The sequence below is a fragment of the Coregonus clupeaformis genome, chromosome 17, assembly GCF_020615455.1.
Source record: "Coregonus clupeaformis isolate EN_2021a chromosome 17, ASM2061545v1, whole genome shotgun sequence".
Classification (NCBI taxonomy): domain Eukaryota; kingdom Metazoa; phylum Chordata; class Actinopteri; order Salmoniformes; family Salmonidae; genus Coregonus; species Coregonus clupeaformis.
Window position 1 is genome coordinate 7,088,925 of NC_059208.1, and position 25,179 is coordinate 7,114,103.

The 25,179-nt window shown below is 43.4% G+C and overlaps 1 protein-coding gene across 1 annotated transcript in view; it reads left to right on the forward strand.

The window, feature by feature from the left end:
- The window catches only part of LOC121586532 (palmitoyltransferase ZDHHC18-B), a 37,371-nt gene that overhangs the window by 2,219 nt on the left and 9,973 nt on the right, over positions 1–25,179 (forward strand). The window contains exons 2-6 of the mRNA XM_041903283.2: positions 630–790; positions 19,020–19,169; positions 19,559–19,696; positions 19,835–19,886; positions 20,110–20,212. Of these exons, the coding sequence (XP_041759217.1) occupies positions 630–790; positions 19,020–19,169; positions 19,559–19,696; positions 19,835–19,886; positions 20,110–20,212 (604 nt within the window). The remainder of the gene's footprint in view (positions 1–629; positions 791–19,019; positions 19,170–19,558; positions 19,697–19,834; positions 19,887–20,109; positions 20,213–25,179) is intronic.

Here is a 25,179-nt window from a genome sequence, read left to right on the forward strand (position 1 = left end):
AGCTATTTTACTGGTTGAAGTGTTTTTGAAGTATAATGCAGTTGATTGGCGACGATGACACAATTCTATTAAGCAGAACATTTTATACAAGACTTACAATCCAATTATAATCCAAAAGTAGTGTGAAATGCGCTCATAAGCAACATGTAAATGGAGGCTTTTTTTGCTGTCTGTCTAACTCCCGTGTTTTCCCCCACGGTTGGGAAATTGTGAATAGCAATTCAGAGTATTGCTGAATGTGATTTTTCTGGAGAAGCACTCCCGATCTTGCGCTGATAATGCACAGTAATATTCAGAATACATTGTGAAAAACGAATACTTAAGCTCAACATTTTGAGCTCCACACAGATTTTCTGCATCTGTAACTAGCGGTATCCTTAACTAGCGGTTTACGTATTAGCAGGGAGAGGTTTCTGCAACCAAATTGTGTGCACATCGCCCTCGTGTGGCAATGTTTGCAAACACAGAAACGGGCCTATTTTTTGATCAATCAGATCAGCTCTTTTGCAATAATTTGGTAAAGGATCAGAATTGGGCTGCCTGTGTAAACGCCACCTTAGTTTTAACATATAAGGTAGTCCACTTCAATTGTTGCTGAATATGGTCCTCTTTTTGTCCTGTCATCACAGCTGTCCCTTCCTGGTGAAGCACCTGACCGTGTTCATCCCAGCAATTGGAGGAGTGCTGTTTGTGTTCGCGGTCATCTCTCTCCTGCACACCAGCTTCACTGACCCTGGCATCCTGCCCCGGGCCACGCCGGACGAGGCCGCAGACATTGAGAAGCAGATCGGTAAGGGCAACACGTACACACCTGAAAGAACATTCTTCCTTTCCCACTTACTTTCACAGCTTTGTGCACATGTTCACCTACACTGCCCAAGTGGCAACATTTGTTTTCCTGTTCCATATTCTGGTCTGTTTGTTTTTGCGCTGGTTTTTGAGACATTGTAGCAGCAACATATACTTTAGTTTCCTGTTTTTTGTTCGACGCAATGCATTATTCAGTCAGCAAATGGTTGAACCTCCATAATTACAGGCTTCCTCCTCCCTTGAGGGAACCACACACAGTCTCCTCTGACATCGGTAGATGGCTTGATGGATGAGGAATGGATGGATCGAGGTCTTTGAACTGTTAATGGCGCTGTGTGTGGTCAGCCCCCTGGGCTAGTTGCCTCTGCCGTTTTAATTGTGTGAAAAATGAAAGGACACTCTGGCCTAATTGTAGTGGGATGCCACTAACATCTCTCGCTCTCTCACATTCACACAAGTAGCGGTGCGTGGGTAAAATCAATGGGGATGCCAAGCCAGGCTTCCCCAGGCAATTTTTTTTTTTTTACAACCTATGTTGTGATAATTGTGTTGTTTTCTCTATAACCCATTAGAAAAGCATTTAATGGCACCGTGATAGCCGATAAGCCATAGCCTATATCGTTTCACAGACCGTTCCAAAGTGTCACAGTGGCGGAATAAATTCAACCACATACATTTGTGTTTCATCACAGTTAAAACTGGAGAGCAACATCTGTCCTGTTTAAGTCCACAAAGAAAATATGGCATGCAACAAACTGACACAGCATGGTCAAATGCAAGTTAAAGTTAGTTGACAAAGTTAATTTCACCATCGGTTTGCTAAATTTATAATAACATCCTTACTAAAATGTTTCCGACGCAGCAAGATTAAAATAGCCTAATGGGAAGTACAATCGCAATGCACTTCAACTTTGACATGTTGTAGGCGAACTATAGGGAGACGCCCCCGGAATACTGATGTTAACCTGTGGGAACCCCAAGATGTGCATTAAAACAGACTCTGAGCACTCTCAACATTGTTTCAGGACCACAGAGAGTTACCGGAGAGCGTGGCCTCCACTATCAGCACCTCCAGTTGGACAGCGCCTCTCTGGCGGAGGCAGCATCTCAACGAGCACATTCGCACTGAGTCATCACAATAATATATGCAATTTAGAATAAACCTGTGCAGAATATATGCCCACAGTCCAGACTAGATAAATAGTTAAGTATTACCGTCTTGCAGCGAAGATGGAAGCAAACATGAAATAAACCGAGCTAAAAAAATGAATAATATGGTACACAAATTGTAAGCATATAGACATTGATCATCTTATGGCAAAGATGAAAACACATACTATTTAAACAACATTCCAACAACATAAAGTATATGCCTAGTCTAATACAATGGCAATTTTAAAACACAAACAATTCAGTCTAATCGATCTGTGTGTGTGCGCAAAAAGAGAAACATGTTGACTCACCCTACTTGTAAAGGAATGCCGTCCTGTCTTTCATGCTGGCTAAATGGTCAATTACTGTTTCATACAGTACTCCGCTGGACTTAAGTTCATGCAGCACACACGTTTCCTTTGACATTTTTGCCAAATGCGTGAGTCTCTTTTCCACAGCTACCGTAGGGTGGTTTTATCCCTTTCAGACAGGAAAATGACCTTTCAGCTGATGTACTTGTAACAGGGATGGCGCATCAGTTTCAGGAGCTTGCATACCTCGTGTAAAGGGGTGGTCAGTTCATTTTTCACGAGTGATTGCAGCAGCTCACCTGGTGGTTTGTGGAAGGAGGCATCAGCATAGACTACCTGCAGCTCATTTTTCAATCTCTGGTTGTCAAAGAAAGGGTACGTCTGGAACGGCTGTGTAAGTACTCTGTCAGTTAACCCCTCTTGCTTTGAGTACTCAGGAAATTACCCATGATAAAGAACATGGAAGAAGTCGAGGCTCTTCATGTCAGCAAACCTCTGGGTCATGTGCAGTATGATTCCATAGAGTATTCCGAAGTACAGTCGTCGGTATCTGTCCAGGAAGCCTGGGTCATTGTCAGCGTTTTCCCGGTGGTTGAGTCCCTGCTCATAGTCATCCCAGCCACGGCGGTGTCTTTTGCGTCTTTCATCTTCCATTCCAACAGTCTGGACAGTGTTGTCAAATATCCCTTGAAACTTCGCATCACTTCTGATGGCATACAGTGTACTATCAACCCATACACAATAATGTCTTATGTCGAGATTTGCTCTGCAGGGCCTGAAACAGTGGTTCTGTGAGTCCAAAAATGGCCTCACATGCCAAGTATTTTTATTTTTTTACATGAACTCTTTCAGTTTCAGAGCACTGCTCTGGGCGATTGAATCTTTATCCCAGCCGGGCTCAGTAATATTCTGATCAAAAACAATATTGTTATGTGAATTATTAAACAAACTATTTCAGTGTCTCTGTGCGTCTCCCAAAAGGTTGTAAGTCTTTTGGGATTTAAGTAATGGACAGAGTCCCGATCTGCATAGTCAGAGATCTTTATTCATTGAGAATTCTAAAACAAAATGGTGGTACAATCCTTTTATACACACAAGTCATATGAAAAATCCCCCCCATTTGTTGTCTGGTCTAACTCACATTGCTAAATAGTACCTCAATGCCATAGTCTTTACTGGTCCTACACTCACACATTTCTAACACATTATACACAGTTTCAGGGTGTAATAATTAGTCATTAATAATTAATCTATCAATCCACCCTTTGACTAAATATTACGCATATACAAAATATATGTTGCTATAGAAATGAATCACACTCATTGAAGTATATAAGTTGGTTTGCATATAAAAACATAACAAATTGTCTTACCCCATGATTAAAAGCGTAACATTACTCTTTAGCAATGGTACCTAACCTGTTTACCCACTATCTGGAAACAACAGTCTAAGCCTATAGTGAAGAACATTTGCTTCATCACATCCTGCAATATTGATTAATTAGTACATCATACTTAAAACTTTAATACACAAAAATCATTACAATAACTTTTAAACTAGAGATTTGTAGTTCTAGGTTAACATCCAATCACAGCTCTTCGTTAGATTTTCACTGCAACCTTCACACATTAGAACAAAAAAGTTTCATCCAGTCTCAAACTATCTGAATCGTCGTCATCCTCCACCAAGCCTGGTAGGTCATATCCTTCATTCCTTAGGTCGGAGTCCGGGATTGGGCCGTATCTCACCATCTGTTGGGAAACCGCCTCCTCCAATGCCTTGCTCACCAACCCTCGGACACAGGGAATAAGACAACATCCACAAAGAACAAGTATACCCATAGAAGCTATAGCTGCACCCAGAATAGTTACAACAATAGTTTTCCATTTACCAAATATGTTATCAAACCAACCGTTTAGTGAGCTATCAATACCAGAGTTCTCAGCCAGTTCGTTCGCCAGCGTGGTGAGTCCCTGAAGCGCTTTGGTCACGGACCCGTCCGGTGCTGTATTGTTGGGGATGAAAGTACAGCACATAGATCCAAACAGAACACAAACTCCGCCCCGCTCAGCCAAAAGCATATCTAAAGCTATTCTATTCTGCCATGCCATTAAGCTAGTTGCCGCTGTCTGCTCAGCCAATCCCTTTATTGCATCACGAGTGTGGTTTATAAATCTTTGCTACGTTTTTATTAATTGTTGACCACCAGAAAATACTTGATTCAAACTCAGCTGCGATCTGATTCCTAGCTTTGAATTCTTCTGGAACCCCTCGAAGTACTCCTATCCCATCAATATATATCCTTTCATCAAAGGATCCCGGGAGGAGGTCCCGCTTTCTACGTGACAACTCACCAGTCTCTGACACGTTTGATTGTTTGATGAGAGTGAAGGGCATTACCAGCTGAGCTAGCGCACAGGTTCCTGTCCAATTAGTATGTAGGTGAGGCCACAGTCTGTTATCACCACACAACTACCAGATGTCAGCACGGGCCTGGTTTTGGTTCCTACAATCCTCTGGCTGCAACAAAGAGGAGCGATTAGTCATGGTCTATTTAGTTGTGACATTCTCTGTGTGGGAGCAGAAGCTAAAATGCCCTACCCTGTATCCTATCTTATCAGTCCTAGAGAAACAATAGTAAGAATCCCCTGAGACTTCAAACGGAGGCAACCTAGGTCGGGGTGACTTTGTTATCGGGGGATACAGATAGTGCAAGTTACTACAAGACTCCTTCACCACATTCCCAGGTGGCTTGAACAATTTAATCATGCAGGATAAACCTGACGGAGAGTTAAAGCCCGTCAAGGGGAACGGAGTAGTTGTTAACCTTGGTTTGGCTGTCCCACAGGCATAACAGTCCTCTTTAGACATAGTTCTTGCCGTATACTGAATCCATTCCAACCACAGGTTAGGATCCCTATACCCCGTCTCCACCTGTACTACTTCCTTCAGGTCTATAGTTTCCACTATCTTCACCACAGCCCCGGTCTCACTAACTCCCTCAGAGAGGTTTACTCTATAGGGGTCCCAGTTGAAGAGGATATCTCACTTGTCAGGTCTGTAACATCTGCTGGGTTGATTACTACCCAGAAAGCCACTAATGGGTCTCCACAACATTTGCGGTCAAATCCTATGTACCACATTCGCTCATCTGTAGCCTTTACCTGTATTAGCGTAATTCAGACTTTCAGACAGTACTTACCCTTATATGGGTCGCACTGCCATTTCTGGTAATTCCCTACTTTCACAATACTCCACCTGTCCTTAAACTGTGTATGGAGATTGACATATCTCCCCCGCTCGGTATGAGCAACTACATGGTCCCAGGATGTACATGGTGACATACATATATATCTCCCATCCTTTACGATACTACCAGCCAGTAGTCCCCAACTCCCCAACTGGTCCGCAAAGACCTCAAAGGTGATGTCCTTCCCTACAGTCCTTAGTACTTCCCCTTTCCCTACGTCTAGCTGTCTCCCTATGCCTTCGTAGACTGTGCTCAGGTATTATTTTATCAACTTGTGTTAGGTTAACTACTACTTCTGGCGGATCAGGAGGGTTTGAGTGTGTTAGGAATATGGCCCCCACAATCAGACAGCTACCTACCGTCAGGAGACCTGTGAATCCCCACCCTCGCCCTGAGAACATGTCAGACGCCAGAGGCCAACCCATTGCTTTACCTTCTATCGAACTCACACAGGAATGATCAGACAGGGTAAGGAAATCTTCGTTAAGGAGCCAACCCCCGAGCCCTAGTGGTGATCGGTTCTTTCTCCTAACTCTGTGTTTGTTCGTCAGGTGTAGCTGGGTTTACCTTTTTACAGTGTGTGACATGCACGCAGGTGGATCTTTCCGCAATTCTTACAGCGAAGGCCGTCACCAACAGGACCTGATATGGACCTTCCCAACGGGGCTGCTTCCAGTCTTTCTTCTTCAAGGATTGGATCCACACCCAGTCACCTGGTTGGATGGAGAGGGTTACCTTCTCCTTTAGTTCGCCTGTGGGGCACAAAATCTTTGACATACGTGTTTGGTTAATGAACAGTCTTCTCGTGTTGTGCCAACGTGTCTTCTACTTCTATGTCTGCCTGTTCTGGCCCTGCCAACTGTGGCATCCTGTAAGGTCTTCCAAACACTTTCTCAAAGGGGGACAATCCATTCTTATCTGGCGTTATTCGGATAGTCATTAGTACGATTGGCAGACATTGTACCCAATTCCTTCCTGTGCTCATGTGAGTTTTTCGTAATCTAGCCTTAATCGTCTGATTCATGCGCCAGCCGATTTCGGGCTGTATGAACAATGCTTCTTCATGTTTATTTGTAACTTCTGTCCAATATTATCTATTACTTGATTAGAAAAATGGGATCCATTATCAGAAAAAATAGTTTCTGGAAGGCCGAACCTTGGTATTATATCCTGGCATATTGCTTTTGCTACTGTTATAGCATCTGCCGAGGAGGTAGGGAAAGCTTCTACCCATTTAGTGTATTTGTCTATTATATTTACATTACATTTACGTCATTTAGCAGACACTCTTATCCAGAGCGACTTACAAATTGGTGCATTCACCCTATAGCCAGTGGGACAACCACTTTACAATATATTTTTTTTTTGGGGGTAGAAGGATAGTCAAACACCACTTCTTTCCCTCACTCCTGGTCAGCTCTATAAAGTCAATTTCTAATTTTTGAAAGGGGTACTTAGCCGGAGGGTACTCACCCAGAGGTGCCCTTTGTCTGCCCTGGTGATTACTTTGAGCACAGATAACACATCTTGAACAAAAGTGTTTTAAATAATGTGTAATCCCATATGCAACAAAGTGTTGTCTAATCTGCTCTACCATCCATCCGGTTGACACATGGCTCTGCCCGTGTGTCAATATTGCAGCATATCTAAACAGTGATTTCGGGAGAATTGGTAAGCTCTCTTTGACCCATATTCCTTCCTTATTTACTGCGCCTTGCTTCACCCATCTGTGAACTTCCTTAATTGGGGCCCTACTGTAGCTCTCTAAGTAGATCTGTCTATCAAAACTTCCTCTTTTGACAGCTGACAGGAACCAGAAGTGTTTTGACCCAGCCTTCTTAGCTTCCTCATCTGCCTTAGCATTCCCCAAAGTAATGCTATCCTTCCCAGTAGTATGCGCCTCACACTTACATATTGCGAGCTTTTTTGGTAATAGTACTGCATCTAGGAGGTCAAGAATCAACTCTGCATGTGTTATTGGTTTACCCGAAGTCGTAACCATTCCTCTATTCTTCCACTGGGCAGCAAAGACATGTACGGTATTAAAGGCATATGCACTGTCGGTATAGATAGTTATAACCTTCCCTTTACCCAGTTGGCATGCTTTTGTTAATGCCACTATCTCTGCCTGTTGGGCAGAGTAGTTTATTGGCAATGGTTCAGCAGCTAGAACCTCGTTCTCTGTCACTACAGCATAACCAGTTGCATTCGTGCCATCAGGATTCTTCCTAGAAGATCCATCAACAAACATTGTTACTTCACAACATGGTATAGCTAAGTCTGTTAAGTCAGGCCTGGGTAGTACTATTTTTTCAGTTTCTTCAATACAGTTATGGGGACTACCATCATTCACAACTGGAACCAATGTTGCAGGATTCAGCGTTGTACATCGTTCAATAGTTAGATTTGGCATGTTCAGCAATCTTATCATACAAGATGGGTGTCGTGCTGGTGACATGTACGCCATCTTGTGTTCCAATAGCAGATTTGACACTGCATGTGGAACTTTTAAGGTTAGATCATGGTATAGTACTATTGGAGCTGAATGTTGCACTGCATTAGCAGCTGCCACAACTGATTGCAAACAGACAGGCATTGCCTGAGCCACCTCATCAAGTCTTGAAGAAAAATATGCTACCGGTTTATTTTTGTCCCCATGTTTTTGTGTGAGTACTGATGTCATATATCCCTCTACAATCCACAGTTTGAGTGAATGGTCTGTCATATCTAGGGAACGCCAGCACCGTTGAAGAGGTCAATAATTGCTTAATTTCCTCAAATTGCAAATCAGCCTTGTTATTCCAGATTATTTTATCATGTGCTGCCATAGCTTTTCCATAGCTAAGATCACTCAATTTTCCAGTGTGTAATGCATAATGGGGAATCCATGCTTGACAGTAATTTATCATTCCCAAAAAGCTCATCATTTGTTTCTTATTCAGAGGTTTAGGAGCTTCTAAAATTGCTGTTTTTCTTGACGAGTTTAGGGTTCTCCCATCCTGCTTTATCGTGTGACCTAGATATATTACCTCTTTCTGCCAGAGTTGTAGTTTCTTTTTACTGACCTTGTGCCCTTGTCCTGCCATAAAAGTTAACAACTGGAGAGTATCCTTTTTACACCTCTCCTTTGAGGGGTTTGCTACCAGTATATCATCGACGTATATCAAAATTTGGCTCCCCTCTTGGGGTTCAAACATTCCCAGGTTACATGTGATAGCCTGGGAAAAAATTGTAGGACTTTCCGAATAACCTTGTGGAAGTCTCGAGTATGTGTATTTCTGACCTTTGAAGGTAAAGCCAAACCATCCTTGACTATCAGGATGTACAGGTATACTAAAGAAAGCATTAGCTATGTCTATCACAGTAAAGTAAGAATGTTCTGGGTTCAATTGGTTCAATAGTGTGTGTGTGGGTCTGGAACACAGGTTGCTCTTGGAATTATGTTCTTATTTACCCCCTGTAGGTCCATTACCATTCGCCAAACATTGCTTGGAGCTGCCTTCTTTACTGGAAATACAGGTGAATTACACTGTGCCTCATCCCCCGGGATTATCACTCCACCTTTTGAGTAAATGGTCAAATGTGGGAGTAATCCCTATAATGGCTTCTGGTTTCATTGGATATTGTTTTTGGTATGGCCTATGGTTTGACTGCGGAACCACCTGGACTGGAGTTACTCCCTTAATTAACCCCACATCGGCTGGTCCCTTAGACCACAACTCTAGAGGTACAATCTCAAGGTCTCTTTCTTGTTCCTCTGTGAGGAAAATGTCTGGTCATCAATTATCACATCTATGTCTAGGTGCACAGCGGGTGTGCAACCTGCTCTCCAATTCAACTTCCTACGATATTGGCCGGTTGATTGGCTATGTTGGTCCCCGTTAGGAGCAGTCTGCCAGTCTTTAACATACTTTGCCTGTGTCACCCATTTCTCCAGATCTAACCACTCCTCTTGAGCTTCCTTTGCCAAGGAGACATGTGGGCTCCATCTCTCTCTATAGAATTGCTGACTCTGTGGCCTCAATTCGACTTCTGCTGCTGCATGGGTGTCATCATAATGAAACCATTTCAAGCCTATTGTCCTTTCTGTGGTTTTAAACAGAGCTTCCTCATATTCTTTACTAGGGCCAGAGTGTGTATTATACCACAGAGTACAATGTAAGTCATCCTCTGTCATTTTAGGTGAGTCAGGTAATAGGGTTTTAGTCAAGTCTCCTAAGGTCTTTGGTATGTCTGAGTTACCTCCCCTCAACAGGTCCTGGCTATACCAATAACATGGTTCCCCTTCACCACTTACAACCATATTATCCTTTACCACATGAACCTGCAGTCCCCTCACTGTCGGTCTTACTTCTATGTTTAACTGCGTCATCGCATCTCTTCCCAATAGATTAACAGGACATTGTACTGAAATCAGTACAGGCAGAGTAGCTTCACTCCCTGTCTTTACATGTTTCAGTGTTACTGGTGCAGACAGTTGTTCAATACCTTTATGACTAGAGGCTGATCGCACTATAATTTTTTCTCCATTAATGTCAATTCCCTCTGGTGCATTATCTTTACAAATACAGGTACAGTCTGCCCCAGTATCACAGATAAATTTTATCTTTTTACCCATTACTGTCAATGTTAGGTATGGTTTATGTTCCTGTTGTAATGCCAAATCTACAAGAGACAGATTAAACACCTCCAGTGCTTCTCCTGATTTCTCTCTTCCTCCCACTCTAGTCATGCCTCCTCTTCTTCCTCTGATTCTGGCTTTCTCCTCCTCCTCCTCCTCTGCCTGGATTATACTTTCCTCCTTTTCCTCTCTTCCCCTTCTGCTTACAGTTTCTTGACTGGTGCCCTTTCCTTCCACAGTGACCAACACGGCTGGTCATGGCTCACATCAACACCATTATCCCAGAAACCCTAGACCCACTCCAATTTGCATACCGCCCCAACAGATCCACAGATGATGCAATCTCTATTGCACTCCACACTGCCCTTTCCCACCTGGACAAGAGGAACACCTACGTGAGAATGCTATTCATTGACTACAGCTCAGCATTCAACACCATAGTGCCCTCAAAGCTCATCACTAAGCTAAGGATCCTGGGACTAAACACCTCCCTCTGCAACTGGATCCTGGACTTCCTGACGGGCCGCCCCCCAGGTGGTAAGGGTAGGTAACAACACATCTGCCACACTGATCCTCAACACGGGGGCCCCTCAGGGGTGCGTACTCAGTCCCCTCCTGTACTCCCTGTTCACCCATGACTGCATGGCCAGGCACGACTCCAACACCATCATTAAGTTTGCCGACGACACAACAGTGGTAGGCCTGATCCCCGACAACGATGATACAGCCTATAGGGAGGAGGTCAGAGACCTGGCCGTGTGGTGCCAGGATAACAACCTCTCCCTCAATGTGACCAAGACAAAGGAGATGATTGTGGACTACAGGGGAAAAAAAAGAGGACTGAGCATGCCCCCATTCTCATCGACGGGGCTGTAGTGGAACAGGTTGAGAGCTTCAAGTTCCTTGGTGTCCACATCACCAACGAACTATCATGGTCCAAACACACCAAGACAGTTGTGAAGAGGGCACGACAAAGCCTATTCCCCCTCAGGAGACTGAAAAGATTCGGCATGGGTCCTCAGATCCTCAAAAAATTATACAGCTGCACCATCGAGAGCATCCTGACTGGTTGCATCACCGCCTGGTATGGCAACTGCTTGGCCTCCGACCGCAAGGCACTACAGAGGGTAGTGCGTACGCCCAGTACATCACATTTGCACTTGCCCCCCACCCCATCTTTTTACGCTGCTGCTACTCTGTTAATTATTTATGCATAGTCACTATAACTCTACCCACATGTACATATTACTTCAACTACCTCAACTAGCTGGTGCCCCCGCACATTGACTCTGCACCGGTACCCCCCTGTATATATAGCCTCCCTACTGTTATTTTATTTTACTTCTGCTCTTTTTTTCTCAACACTTTTTTGTTGTTTTATTTTATGCACTGTTGGTTAAGGGCTGTAAGTAAGCATTTCACTGTAATGTCTGCACCTGTTGTATTCGGCGCATGTGGCCAATAAAATTTGATTTGACTTTGGAGAAGTCTGCATGTCTGTGATAATATTCTCTCAGATTATCACAGAGTTGTGCCAATTTATCTCCATAAGCCCCTCCTTCTGCCCACTCTAGGACCTGCACATTCCCATCTCCGGGAACCCAGTTCCCTCTCACTGCCGCCCAGTCTTTTAACACTATCTGTCTGACTGCCCTCTCTAGTTCCACTGTATTCAGCTTAAAGCTGGCGGTCAGCCCTTCCATATCTCTTCTGAACTGGTGTACCCCTGTCTTGTGGTGGGAAATCCCTTCCACTGCTCTCACTACATCTCTCTGAGTCCATGCTCTGTATACTTGTAAGGTATCAGGCTGGTTGTCTTCTCCTGCTCTGGGGTTTGGCAGGGCTATTAAGGGATAGGATTGCTCCATTTTACCCTTACCACTGCCAGCCCCATCTGATTCTTCCCTTTCTGACTCATCATTCCCCTTTCTCTTGGCCTCAGCCCTGTGCCTCTCTAGCTTTTTCCTTTTCTCTTTCTCCCTTTTAGCCTCCTGTCTGACTTTCTCTGTTCTTGTCCTGTACTCCTCTGGCTCTTCCTAACCTTCATCTTCCCTTCCTCCTCCAGCCCCTTCTTCCTCATAGGGAGGTGGGGCCGGGGGGGGGGGGGCGACATTATTCCCCTGCACTCTCCTTCTCCTCCCTACGTATTCATCATCTGGATTTTCTCTCCATGCCTGGTCTGCCAAGTTTGGATATAACCTTTCTGCTCTGGGGGAGGCACGGAGACCTCAACCTTCACTTCTCTTTCACTCTCACTCACTTCTCTTTTCTTCCCGCTTTCTAGTTTCTACCCTGCCACACCCTGGCTGTTTCTAAGCCCTCTCTTTTCTGTTGCTTTAGATCAGTACCACAATTTACATGCATTTGTTTAATCATGGTTGCCAGTGAAATCAAGTCGCCCAGTAAAGCCATATTTCTTTCTCCAAATATGTCCATAATACACATTTCGTTTGTCTCGCATTTCCATGTATTTCTCGTCCCCAGTAAATTCTGGGACCTCTAGTGAGGATTTGCCCCCCATGGTTGGTACTGTTAAAAATCCCTTAGCCACCTCTTCTATATAACAAGTCAATATAACAAGTAATTCAAAACAGCTTCACACCACAACACCTGGAATCACCCCTCCCTGTATAAGTATTCTTGACTAGTCCCCCAGAATTATCTCCTACTCTACGGAGGAATTTATCCCCACAATGTAATCTTGACAATTCCTGACAGTCTCATACAACAGGAATGGGTTCTCCCTCTTCTCTATACAACCACCTGGAATTATTCATAGATGTGACTTTTGAGCAAATATTAGGTCTCACACGTATACAACCTTACATGATTATTGGTTAACACTATCGGTAACCCGGAGTTTGTAAGGCTCCAGTTTCATGAAACGGATAGAGTTATGGCAAAATCTACAGTTGTTTTTGACTTTACTAATATTCTATTCCTCACACATGCTATTTTAATTCCTTCTGGTGTACACCCCTCCCTGTATTTCTTTATCCCGGATTATTTGTTGAACATTACTGTTCTATAATCTACTACAGGTTCTCTGTAGTTTATTTTGTTAATGGCCTATTACCGTGAATCGTTACGGATCCACCCTGAGCAATCCCAGACTGCCCCAATTAATGAATAAAGACTACTGACCTTATCCTTGCAGCCGAGATTCAATGTAGGTTTGGATTCCGTCTCTGTCATTAATCAGGTGTCCTCTGGCCTGTCTTAACCCTTAATGTCAAAGGGCAGGACTTTCTATTTACGAATGTATCATTCGCCCGTCGATGGTTTTCAGAGTTACCTGGAATGACAGAAGCAGGTATTGGAGTCCGGCCTCGAAGGACCAAGCTGTTATGTGAATTATTAAACAAACTATTTCAGTGTCTCTGTGCGTCTCCCAAAAGGTTGTCTTTTGGGATTTAAGTAACGGACAGAGTCCCGATCTGCATAGTCAGAGATCTTTATTAATTGAGAATTCTAAAACAAAATGGTGGTACAATCCTTTTATACACGTAAGTCATATGAAAAATCCTGCCTGCCAGCATGCACTGAAGTTCAAATGAGTGGCACAGCCTCCCAGTACCCGACTGGAATTGTCAACCTCAGTAAGCATGGCTGTCTTTTTGCATGACCGGGTAAAAAAAGTTATGAAAACTGTCAATGGATGCAAAAAAGTTTGCGTCTTGAATATTGCTTGTCTCCTGTGCTAAAACTAAGTTTAGTTTGTGGGCATAACAATGAATGAACAGGGCATATTGACAGTGGGTTTTCACGAGCGGCTGAACCCCACCTCACTGCCCACTCATCCAGCTTGTCCCGTCGTAAATCAGATGAGATTGACTGCTGGGTTGTATTTGCCGATAGTTTCCATTACAACAGCGGTGATCGCCTCTGCGTTTCTCTCTGCGCTCACATCAGAAAAACCCCAGGAATCTCTTGCGTATAACACCCTTATCATTGACGTAGCGTGCTATGATTGTCAATTGACATTTGCAGGATATGTCTGTGGTGTCCACCTGGACTGCTATGAAGGGTGCTGAACTGATCTCACTGTCAATTTCACTTTGTATCACGTCTGCGACGCTGTGAATGATGTCATTCTGTATGGTGTTTGACATACCTGTAAATATGGTGCTTGTCCCAAGGTGTTCAGCCATGGCAGTATTGAACTCTGCAAATGCTTTGACAAGTTCTACAAAATTATCTTTAAGGCTTGTTGCTGACTCGTAATGCCCCCTGAAGGCTTGCTCCTGATGTCCCAGGTACATTACTGCGATGACTAGTTTCTTCAGAATGGCTCTGTTTTTATTCACCTGTTCATTGTGCCTCTGGACACTGATCACTGCGGCCCAGTCGAGAGCCTTGTTGATCCGGACGCGACCAAAGAGCTTTAGTTTCAGGCTCGCCATAATGTGTTTTTGAGACTTTCCATGTCGTTCAAGGGACCTGCCCAGGTTTGCAAGATCGGAAAACCAGTGGTGGCCCAAGGGTTGTTGCGCAATCGTGTGCTCTTGTCAAATAGAAGGCATGGCCAGCAAAACAGCCTCTTTAGCCTAGCACTCCCAGCTAGCCAGTCGGTCCTATTCTAATTCTCAGTGATGAAAGATCGGGTCCCACCCTGTACTCCTCTCCCCTGCACAATATCCAATTTTGGAGTTAGCCTCCCATTCTCCTTGATTTTCAGCTGCTGCTCAAATGACAAAATCGTTTTGAACTAGAAACTCTAGATCCCCATCTCATCCATAGCTAGCTACTGCAGGAATGATGAAACGCAGAGAGACAAATTTTTTTTTTTATATACAGTGGGGGAAAAAAAGTATTTAGTCAGCCACCAATTGTGCAAGTTCTCCCACTTAAAAAGATGAGAGAGGCCTGTAATTTTCATAGGTACACCTCAACTATGACAGACAAAATGAGAAAAAAAAATCCTGAAAATCACATTGTAGGATTTTTAATGAATTTGCAAATTATGGTGGAAAATAAGTGTTTGGTCAATAACAAAAGTTTCTCAATACTTTGTAATATACCCTTTATTGGCAAGGACACAGGTCAAACGTTTTCTGTAAGTCTTCACAAGGTTTTCACATACTGTTGCTGGTATTTTGGCCCATTCCTCCATGCAGATCTCCTCTAGAGCAGTGATGTTTTGTGGCTGTCGCTGGGCAACACAGACTTTCAATTCCCTCCAAAGATTTTCTATGGGGTTGAGATCTGGAGACTGGCTAGGCCACTCCAGGACCTTGAAATGCTTCTTACAAAGCCACTCCTTCGTTACCCGGGCGGTGTGTTTGGGATCATTGTCATGTTGAAAGACCCAGCCACGTTTCATCTTCAATGCCCTTGCTGATGGAAGGAGGTTTTCACTCAAAATCTCACGATACATGGCCCCATTCTTTCCTTTACACGGATCAGTCGGCCTGGTCCCGTTGCAGAAAAACAGTTCCAAAGCATGATGTTTCCACCCCCATGCTTCACAGTAGGTATGGTGTTATTTGGATGCAACTCAGCATTCTTTGTCCTCCAAACACGACGAGTTGAGTTTTTACCAAAAAGTTCTATTTTGGTTTCATCTGACCATATGACATTCTCCCAATCCTCTTCTGGATCATCCAAATGCACTCTAGCAAACTTCAGACGGGCCTGGACATGTACTGGCTTAAGCAGGGGGACACGTCTGGCACTGCAGGATTTGAGTCCCTGGCGGCGTAGTGTGTTACTGATGGTAGGCTTTGTTACTTTGGTCCCAGCTCTCTGCATGTCATTCACTAGGTCCCCCGTGTGGTTCTGGGATTTTTGCTCACCGTTCTTGTGATCATTTTGACCCCACGGGGTGAGATCTTGCGTGGAGCCCCAGATCGAGGGACATTATCAGTGGTCTTGTATGTCTTCCATTTCCTAATAATTGCTCCCACAGTTGATTTCTTCAAACCAAGCTGCTTACCTATTGCAGATTCAGTCTTCCCAGCCTGGTGCAGGTCTACAATTTTGTTTCTGGTGTCCTTTGACAGCTCTTTGGTCTTGGCCATAGTGGAGTTTGGAGTGTGACTGTTTGAGGTTGTGGACAGGTGTCTTTTATACTGATAACAATTTCAAACAGGTGCCATTAATACAGGTAACGAGTGGAGGACAGAGGAGCCTCTTAAAGAAGAAGTTACAGGTCTGTGAGAGCCAGAAATCTTGCTTGTTTGTAGGTGACCAAATACTTATTTTCCACCATCATTTGCAAATACATAAATTAAAAATCCTACAATGTGATTTTCTGGAGAAATAAAATTCTCAATTTGTCTGTCATAGTTGACGTGTACCTATGATGAAAATTACAGGCCTCTCATCTTTTTAAGTGGGAGAACTTGCACAATTGGTGGCTGACTAAATACTTTTTCCCCCCACTGTATATACACACTACCGGTCAAAGGTTTCAGAACACCTACTCATTCAAGGGTTTTTCTTTATTTTTACTATTTTCTACATTGTAGAATAATAGTGAAGACATCAAAACTATGAAATAACACATGGAATCAAGTAGTAACCAAAAAAAGTGTTAAACAATCAATATATTTTATATTTGAGATTCTTCAAATAGCCACCCTTTGCCTTGATGACAGCTTGGCATTCTCTCAACCAGCTTCATGAGGTAGTCACCTGGAATGCATTTCAATTAACAGGTGTGCCTTCTTAAAAGTTAATTTGTGGAATTTCTTTCCTTCTTAATGCGTTTGAGCCAATCAGTTGTGTTGTGACAAGGTAGGGGGGTATACAGAAGATAGCCCTATTTGGTAAAATACCATGTCCATATTATGGAAAGAACAGCTCAAATAAGCAAACAGAAACGACAGTCCATCATTACTTTAAGACATGAAGGTCAGTCAATCCGGAACATTTCAAGAACTTTGAAAGTTTCTTCAAGTGCAGTCGAAAAACCATCAAGTGCTATGATGAAACTGGCTCTCATGAGGACCGCCACAGGAATGGAAGACCCAGTGTTACCTCTGCTGCAGAGGATAAGTTCATAAGAGTTACCAGCCTCAGAAATTGCAGCCCAAATAAATGCTTCACCGAGTTCAAGTAACAGACACATCTCAACATCAACTGTTCAGAGGGGACTGTGTGAATCAGGCTTTCATGGTCGAATTGCTGCAAAGAAACCACTACTAAAGGACACCAATAATAATATGAAGAGACTTGCTTGGGCCAAGAAACATGAGCAATGGACATTAGACCGGTGGAAATTTGTCCTTTGGTCTGGAGTCCAAATTGAGATTTTTTTTGGTTCCAACCGCTGTGTCTTTGTGAGATGCGGTGTGGGTGAACGGATGATCTCCGCATGTGTATTTCCCACCGTAAAGCATGGAGGAGGAGGTGTTATTTTGTGGGGGTGCTTAGCTGGTGACACTGTCTGTGATTTATTTAGAATTCAAGGCACACTTAACCAGCATGGCTACCGCAGCGATATGCCATCCCATCTGGTTTGGGCTTAGTGGGACTATCATTTCTTTTTCAACAGGACAATGACCCAACACACCTCCAGGCTGTGTAAGGACTATTTTACCAAGAAGAAGTGATGGAGTGCTGCATCAGATGACCTGGCCTCCACAATCCCCTGACCTCAACCAATTTGAGATGGTTTGGGAGGAGTCGAACCTCAGAGTGAAAGAAAAGCAGCCAACAAGTGCTCAGCATATGTGGGAACTCCTTCTGTCTGTTGGAAAAGCATTCCAGGTGAAGCTGGTTGAGAGAATGCCAAGAGTGCAAAGTTGTCATCAAGGCAAAGGGTGGCTGTTTGAAGAATATAAAATATATTTTGATTTTGTTTAACACTTTTTGGTTACTTCATGATTCCATATGTGTTATTTCATAGTTTTGATGTCTTCACTATTATTCTACAATGTAGAAAATAGTAAAAATAAAGACAAACCCTTGAATGAGTAGGTGTTCTAAAACTTTTGACCGTGTGTGTGTGTGTGTGTGTGTGTGTGTGTGTGTATGGGGACCTGGCTTCCCTTGGTGTCCATGAATACACGCCACTGACACACACACACACACACCCCCACACAGCTCAGAGAGTAGAGAGAGAGAGGGGGGGCACCAAAAGTATAACAACGTTTTTGAGTGATGATGATATTCTCATCTGCAAGATGGTTTAGGCCTAATGTTTTACATATCTGCTGGTTAGGCCTATTTTCCTAAACCAGATGAATACATCCAGAAAGTTCTTATCAAGGGTATCATACTTAGTTCTGACTAGCTGCCTAATATTCAGCAGTCTATCAAACATTGTGACACAAAGTTGTTCTCTGTAGAGTACCTTACACTTTACTGTGAATGATCTCATGCCATGGAGTGATCGAGCCAGTCTATTAATACATCAAATCACCACTAATCTGAAACCTTCTGCTACTATGGCTGCGTTTCCACATGCAGCCCAATTCTGATGTTTTGCCTAATTATTGGCAAAAGAGCTGATCTGATCGGTCAAAAAATATCAGAATTGGATTGCCAGTCTAAACGCAGCCCATGGGACTGCTAGGCAGGCAGTACACTTTCATACATTACACAGAGCCTGTGTTGATTGACTGCCTCCCCCGTGACTCCGCCTTAATGTACACCACTCCGCCAGCAATTAGGCCTAACGCCACTGCCTGGATCACAACATGGACACACGCGTGCACACACACGCGCAAGGTTTTACTATCCTTGTGGGGACCTAAAATGAATTTCCATTAAAAATCCTATTTTACCTAACCCCTAAGCCTAAAATAGAATAATGTTCTTTGTTTTACTATCCTTTTGGGGATTTACAGTACCCACAAGGATATTAATACACACACACCTTGTGTACTATGTCTCTTGATATGTCCTCCCTGTCTTTCTCCTCCTCAGATAACTCTGGCTCTTCTACCTACCGACCCCCTCCCCGCACCAAGGAGGTGATGATCAACGAGCAGGTAGTGAAGCTCAAGTACTGTTTCACCTGCAAGATCTTCCGGCCACCGCGCACCTCCCACTGCTCCCTTTGTGACAACTGTGTGGGTAAGGACTGGTGACAGAGGGGGGCGTTCAACACGGAACACAGACGGGGGGGGTCAACACACTGACATTTATTAGACTGAATTATTTAGACTACTACACAGCCTGTTACTGAGATTGTTTTTTTGAACAGTCTATCGGTCTTATAAAGAGGATGTATTAGTGTTCTCCTCCATAAAGATGCTGATCAACTCTGAAAGCAGGGCCTCTTAAAATGTGAGACTTTTTTTCTACATTTCATTCAAATGTATTTTCCTATTGAAAGGCGCTTGAGATCTTGGCCTCAATGTCAATGAGATGTTCTTCGCCCTATTGCTCTCTCCTTCCCCCTATCGCTCTCTCCTTCCCCCTATTGCTCTCTTCTTCCCCCTATCTCGCTTCCTGTCCTCCAGAGCGATTCGACCACCATTGTCCCTGGGTGGGGAATTGTGTTGGGAAGAGGAACTATCGTTTCTTCTACACCTTCATCGTCTCTCTGTCCTTCCTGACAGCCTTCATCTTCGGCTGCGTCGCTACACATCTAGCACTGAGTACGTAGTCTACACAGCAGATACATCTGGCCACTGCCCTGGCTTGTGATAATTACGGAACTGTTGAGTGTATCCTGATATCATCCTGTCATGATAGTCATGGTTTTCTGTAACAATCTTAAATTGTTCTGTCCTCAGGGGCACAAGGAGGGAGAGGCCTGATGTTTGCTCTTCAGGAGAATCCAGCCAGATATCCTTTTACCAAGACTCTGTGTGTCTAGGTTAACCTATCAGATCCCCTCATAATACCACTCCCTGCCTCGCGTAGTGTGGTGTTAGGGCACCTAAACTGTCATTCACTTTAGCTTCTTGGCTGTATTGCAGAATAAGAATGAGTCTCTGTCCAGCTGACGTCTCTGGTGATATTTAGATACTCAAACCATAAATGTTGTCCTTGACTTTTCTTCCTGCACTGCTGTGGAGCTGGTGATTTGCTTCTTTTCAGTTTGGTCGATCTTGGGCCTCTCAGGCTTCCATACCTACCTGGTTGCTTCTAACCTGACCACAAATGAAGATGTGAGTAAATGCCAAGGAGTGTGATGTCTGTCACCTCTGGGATATGTGTGATAAACCTATAGATATTATATACTTTAAAGGTCCAATGCAGCTGTTTTTATCTCAATATCACATCATTTCTTACTGTGATTGTTTTAAATTAATATGGTCAAAAAGACACATAGCTTCTTAGCGAAGCACAATTCCTCAAGCAAGAATTTAGCTAGAACTGTCTGGGAGTGGTCTGAGTGGGGAGGGGTAAACGGAAAATTGGCTCTTATTGGCAGAGAGGTTTGGAACTCTTTCTTATTGGTCTATTAACTAATTTACTGCATGGTTGTGTCACCATGGAAGGCCAAAACTCCATCCCACCAAAACAGGCAAAAATTTCACTAAAAGGGCATTATCATAATTTTCACAATCATAGCATTATTCTAACCTTATAGTGTGGAAAATGTGTGTCTACCTACGTATGTATGTATGTATGTATGTATGTATGTATGTATGTATGTATGTACGTACATACAGTGAGGGAAAAAAGTATTTGATCCTCTGCTGATTTTGTACGTTTGCCCACTGACAAAGAAATGATCAGTCTATAATTTTAATGGTAGGTTTATTTGAACAGTGAGAGACAGAATAACAACAAAAAAATCCAGAAAAACGCATGTCAAAATTTTTATAAATTGATTTGCATTTTAATTAGGGAAATAAGTATTTGACCCCCTCTCAATCAGAAAGATTTCTGGCTCCCAGGTGTCTTTTATACAGGTAACGAGCTGAGATTAGGAGCACACTCTTAAAGGGAGTGCTCCTAATCTCAGCTTGTTACCTGTATAAAAGACACCTGTCCACAGAAGCAATCAATAAATCAGATTCCAAACTCTCCACCATGGCCAAGACCAAAGAGCTCTCCAAGGATGTCAGGGACAAGATTGTAGACCTACACAAGGCTGGAATGGGCTACAAGACCATTGCCAAGCAGCTTGGTGAGAAGGTGACAACAGTTGGTGCGATTATTCGCAAATGGAAGAAACACAAAACACCTGTCAATCTCCCTCGGCCTGGGGCTCAATGCAAGATCTCACCTCGTGGAGTTGCAATGATCATGAGAACGGTGAGGAATCAGCCCAGAACTACACGGGAGAATCTTGTCAATGATCTCAAGGCAGCTGGGACCATAGTCACCAAGAAAACAATTGGTAACACACTACGCCGTGAAGGACTGAAATCCTGCAGTGCCCGCAAGGTCCCCCTGCTCAAGAAAGCACATATACAGGCCCGTCTGAAGTTTGCCAATGAACATCTGAATGATTCAGAGGAGAACTGGCTGAAAGTGTTGTGGTCAGGTGAGACCAAAATCGAGCTTTTTTGGCATCAACTCAACTCGCCGTGTTTGGAGGAGGAGGAATGCTGCCTATGACCCCAAGAACATCATCCCCACCGTCAACCATGGAGGTGGAAACATTATGCTTTGGGGGTGTTTTTCTGCTAAGGGGACAGGACAACTTCACCGCATCAAAGGGACGATGGACGGGGCCATGTACCATCAAATCTTGGGTGAGAACCTCCTTCCCTCAGCCAGGGCATTGAAAATGGGTCGTGGATGGGTATTCCAGCATGACAATGACCCAAAACACACGGCCAAGGAAACAAAGGAGTGGCTCAAGAAGAAGCACATTAAGGTCCTGGAGTGGACTAGCCAGTCTCCAGACCTTAATCCCATAGAAAATCTGTGGAGGGAGCTGAAGTTTCGAGTTGCCAAACGTCAGGCTCGAAACCTTAATGACTTGGAGAAGATCGGCAAAGAGGAGTGGGACAAAATCCCTCCTGAGATGTGTGCAAACCTGGTGGCCAACTACAAGAAACATCTGACATCTGTGATTGCCAACAAGGGTTTTGCCGCCAAGTACTAAGTCATGTTTTGCAGAGGGGTCAAATAATTATTTCCCTCATTAAAATGGAAATCAATTTATAACATTCTTGACGTGTTTTTCTGGATTTATTTGTTGTTATTCTGTCTCTCACTGTTCAAATAAACCTACCATTAAAATTATAGACTGATCATGTCTTTGTCAGTGGGCAAACGTACAAAATCAGCAGGGGATCAAATACTTTTTTCCCTCACTGTACATACGTGTCAGTGGCGGTTGGTGCCGTTTAAGATGAGGGAGGATTTCTTTATTTTTTATGAGCATGGTCTTATTTCTATTACAGCATATTGGATGACTGTCATTCATATTCAATTCATCCAGTTCAATGTAACATCGATAGATTTAGGCTACTACGTGATACTCAAATTTTCCCTATATCCATCACGAGGTTGCTACAACCTAGCCTATGAATGAAAGTTTACAACGTAGGTGCACACAGGTCGAGAGAAAGATTTGAGGTGACACAGTGAAACATGGACAGACAGTGACACATTCAATACCGCCTTGCACACTCTTGCCTGCATCTAGCTGATCTAGGGTGTAATCAATAGTCCAACAGTTGCAAATGAGTTTCTATTGGACAAATTCAGGTATGTTTATCCCTGTTCCATTTGCTTCCATATAAGAAATGTTTTTCAACACAATCGGTGGAATGAATACACCCCTGATCATACTTTTACATTTACATTTTAGTCATTTAGCAGACGCTCTTATCCAGAGCAATTTACAGGAGCAATTAGGGTTAAGTACCTTGCTCAAGGGCACATGGACAGATTTTTCACCTAGTCGGGGATTAGAACCAGCGACCTTTCGGTTACTGGCACAACGCTCTTAACCACTAAGCTACCTGCCGCAAACAGCCAAATATAAACCGCTCGTTGTATTCCTTCTCGCATCAACGCGCTCCCCTCACCTTTTCCCTTCGCTTCTGGACTTCAGTGCACAACACATCAGCTGTCTGTGACCAGGCGAAAAAACCTTTCCAAACCAAACCTTCATATCATAACAGCTACACACAGCTTACATCGTTGTCACCATATTAGCTAAAGTAACATCATAGTCAACATAGCTAATATAACTAACTCTTTAGTAAACCCGCTACAATCATGCAGTACAGTCAGTAAGCAATTAACAGTTGCACCAAATTAGTAAAACCAAAAGCTTACCTTGACTTGGAAGAGTTCCAGTGTTGGATAGTCATAGCCAGCTAGCTAACATAGCATCCCTCTCTGTTTGAGCCGGGTGTGTGAGTAGGCTAAAGTAGCTAGCTGCATTTGCTACCTAAGTAAATGAAAGTGAATTGTTTTTAAAAACATATTTTCTAATATAGCTCTTTTGCTCCTCCATTTATGAGGAAATTAATTTGTTCAACTATTGTCTTTCTCTCTCTTTGAGTCAACTACTCACCACAAGTTATGCACTGCAGTGCTATCTAGCTGTAGCTTATGCTTTCAGTACTAGATTCATTCTCTGATCCTTTGATTGGGTGGACATGTCAGTTCATGCTGCAAGAGCTCTGATGGGTTGGAGGATGTCCTCCGGAAGTTGTCATAATTACTGTGTAAGTCTATGGGAGAGGGTGAGAACCATGAGCCTCCTAGGTTTTGTATTGAAGTCAATGTATCCAGAGGAGGACGGAGCTAGCTGTCCTCCGGCTACACCGTGGTGCTACCCTTCAGAGTGCTGGTCACGCTACTGTAGACCTTCATTGCAAAACAGTGTGTTTTAATCAATTATTTGGTGACGTGAATATATTTAGTATAGTTTTATCTAAAAAGGATACGTTTTTAAAGGTTTCACTATTTTTATTAAATTCACTGAGGAGGATGGTCTTCCTCTTCCTCTGAGCCTCTCTCTCTATATATAGAGACAGACAGACACAGTCAAAAGTTTGGACACACCTACTCATTCCAGGGTATTTCTTTATTTTTACTATTTTCTACATTGTAGAATAATAGTGAATACATCAAAACTATGAAATAACACATATGGAATCATGTAGTAACCAAAAAAGTGTTAAACAAATCAAAATATATTTTATATTTGAGATTCTTCAAATAGCCACCCTTTGCCTTGATGACAGCTTTGCACACTCTTGGCATTCTCTCAACCAGCTTCATGAGGTAGTCACCTGGAATGCATTTCAATTAACAGGTGTGCCGCCTTAAAAGTTAATTGTGGAATTTCTTTCCTCCTTAATTTGTTTGAGCCAATCAGTTGTGTTGTGACAAGGCAGGGGGGTATAGAGAATATAGCCCTATTTGGTAAAAGAGAAACGACAGTCCATCATTACTTTAAGACATGAAGGTCAGTCAATACAGAACATTTCAAGAACTTTGAAAGTTTCTTCAAGTGCAGTCGCAAAAACCATCAAGTGCTATGATGAAACTGGCTCTCATGAGGACCGCCACAGGAATGGAAGACCCAGTGTTACCTCTGCTGCAGAGGATAAGTTCATAAGAGTTACCAGCCTCAGAAATTGCAGCCCAAATAAATGCTTCACCGAGTTCAAGTAACAGACACATCTCAACATCAACTGTTCAGAGGGGACTGTGTGAATCAGGCCTTCATGGTCGAATTGCTGCAACGAAACCACTGCTAAAGGACACCAATAAGAAGAAGAAACCTGCTTGAGCCAAGAAACCCGAGCAATGGACATTAGACCGGTGGAAATTTGTCCTTTGGTCTGGAGTCCAAATTTGAGATTTTTGGTTCCAACCGCCATGTCTTTGTGAGACGCGGTATGGGTGAACGGATGATCTCTGCATGTGTAGTTCCCACCATAAAGTATGGAGGAGGAGGTGTTATTGCTTTGGGATGAGTCGGACGGCAGAGTGAAGGAAAAGCAGCCAACAAGTGCTCAGCATGTGGGAACTCCTTCAAGGCTGTTGGAAAAGCATTCCAGGTGAAGCTGGTTGAGAGAATGCCAACAGTGTGCAAAGCTGTCATCAAGGCAAAGGGTGGCTATTTGAAGAATCTGAAATATCAAATATTTTTTGATTTGTTTAACACAGGGGTGTCAAACGTCCGGCCCGCGGGCCGGATCAGGCCCGC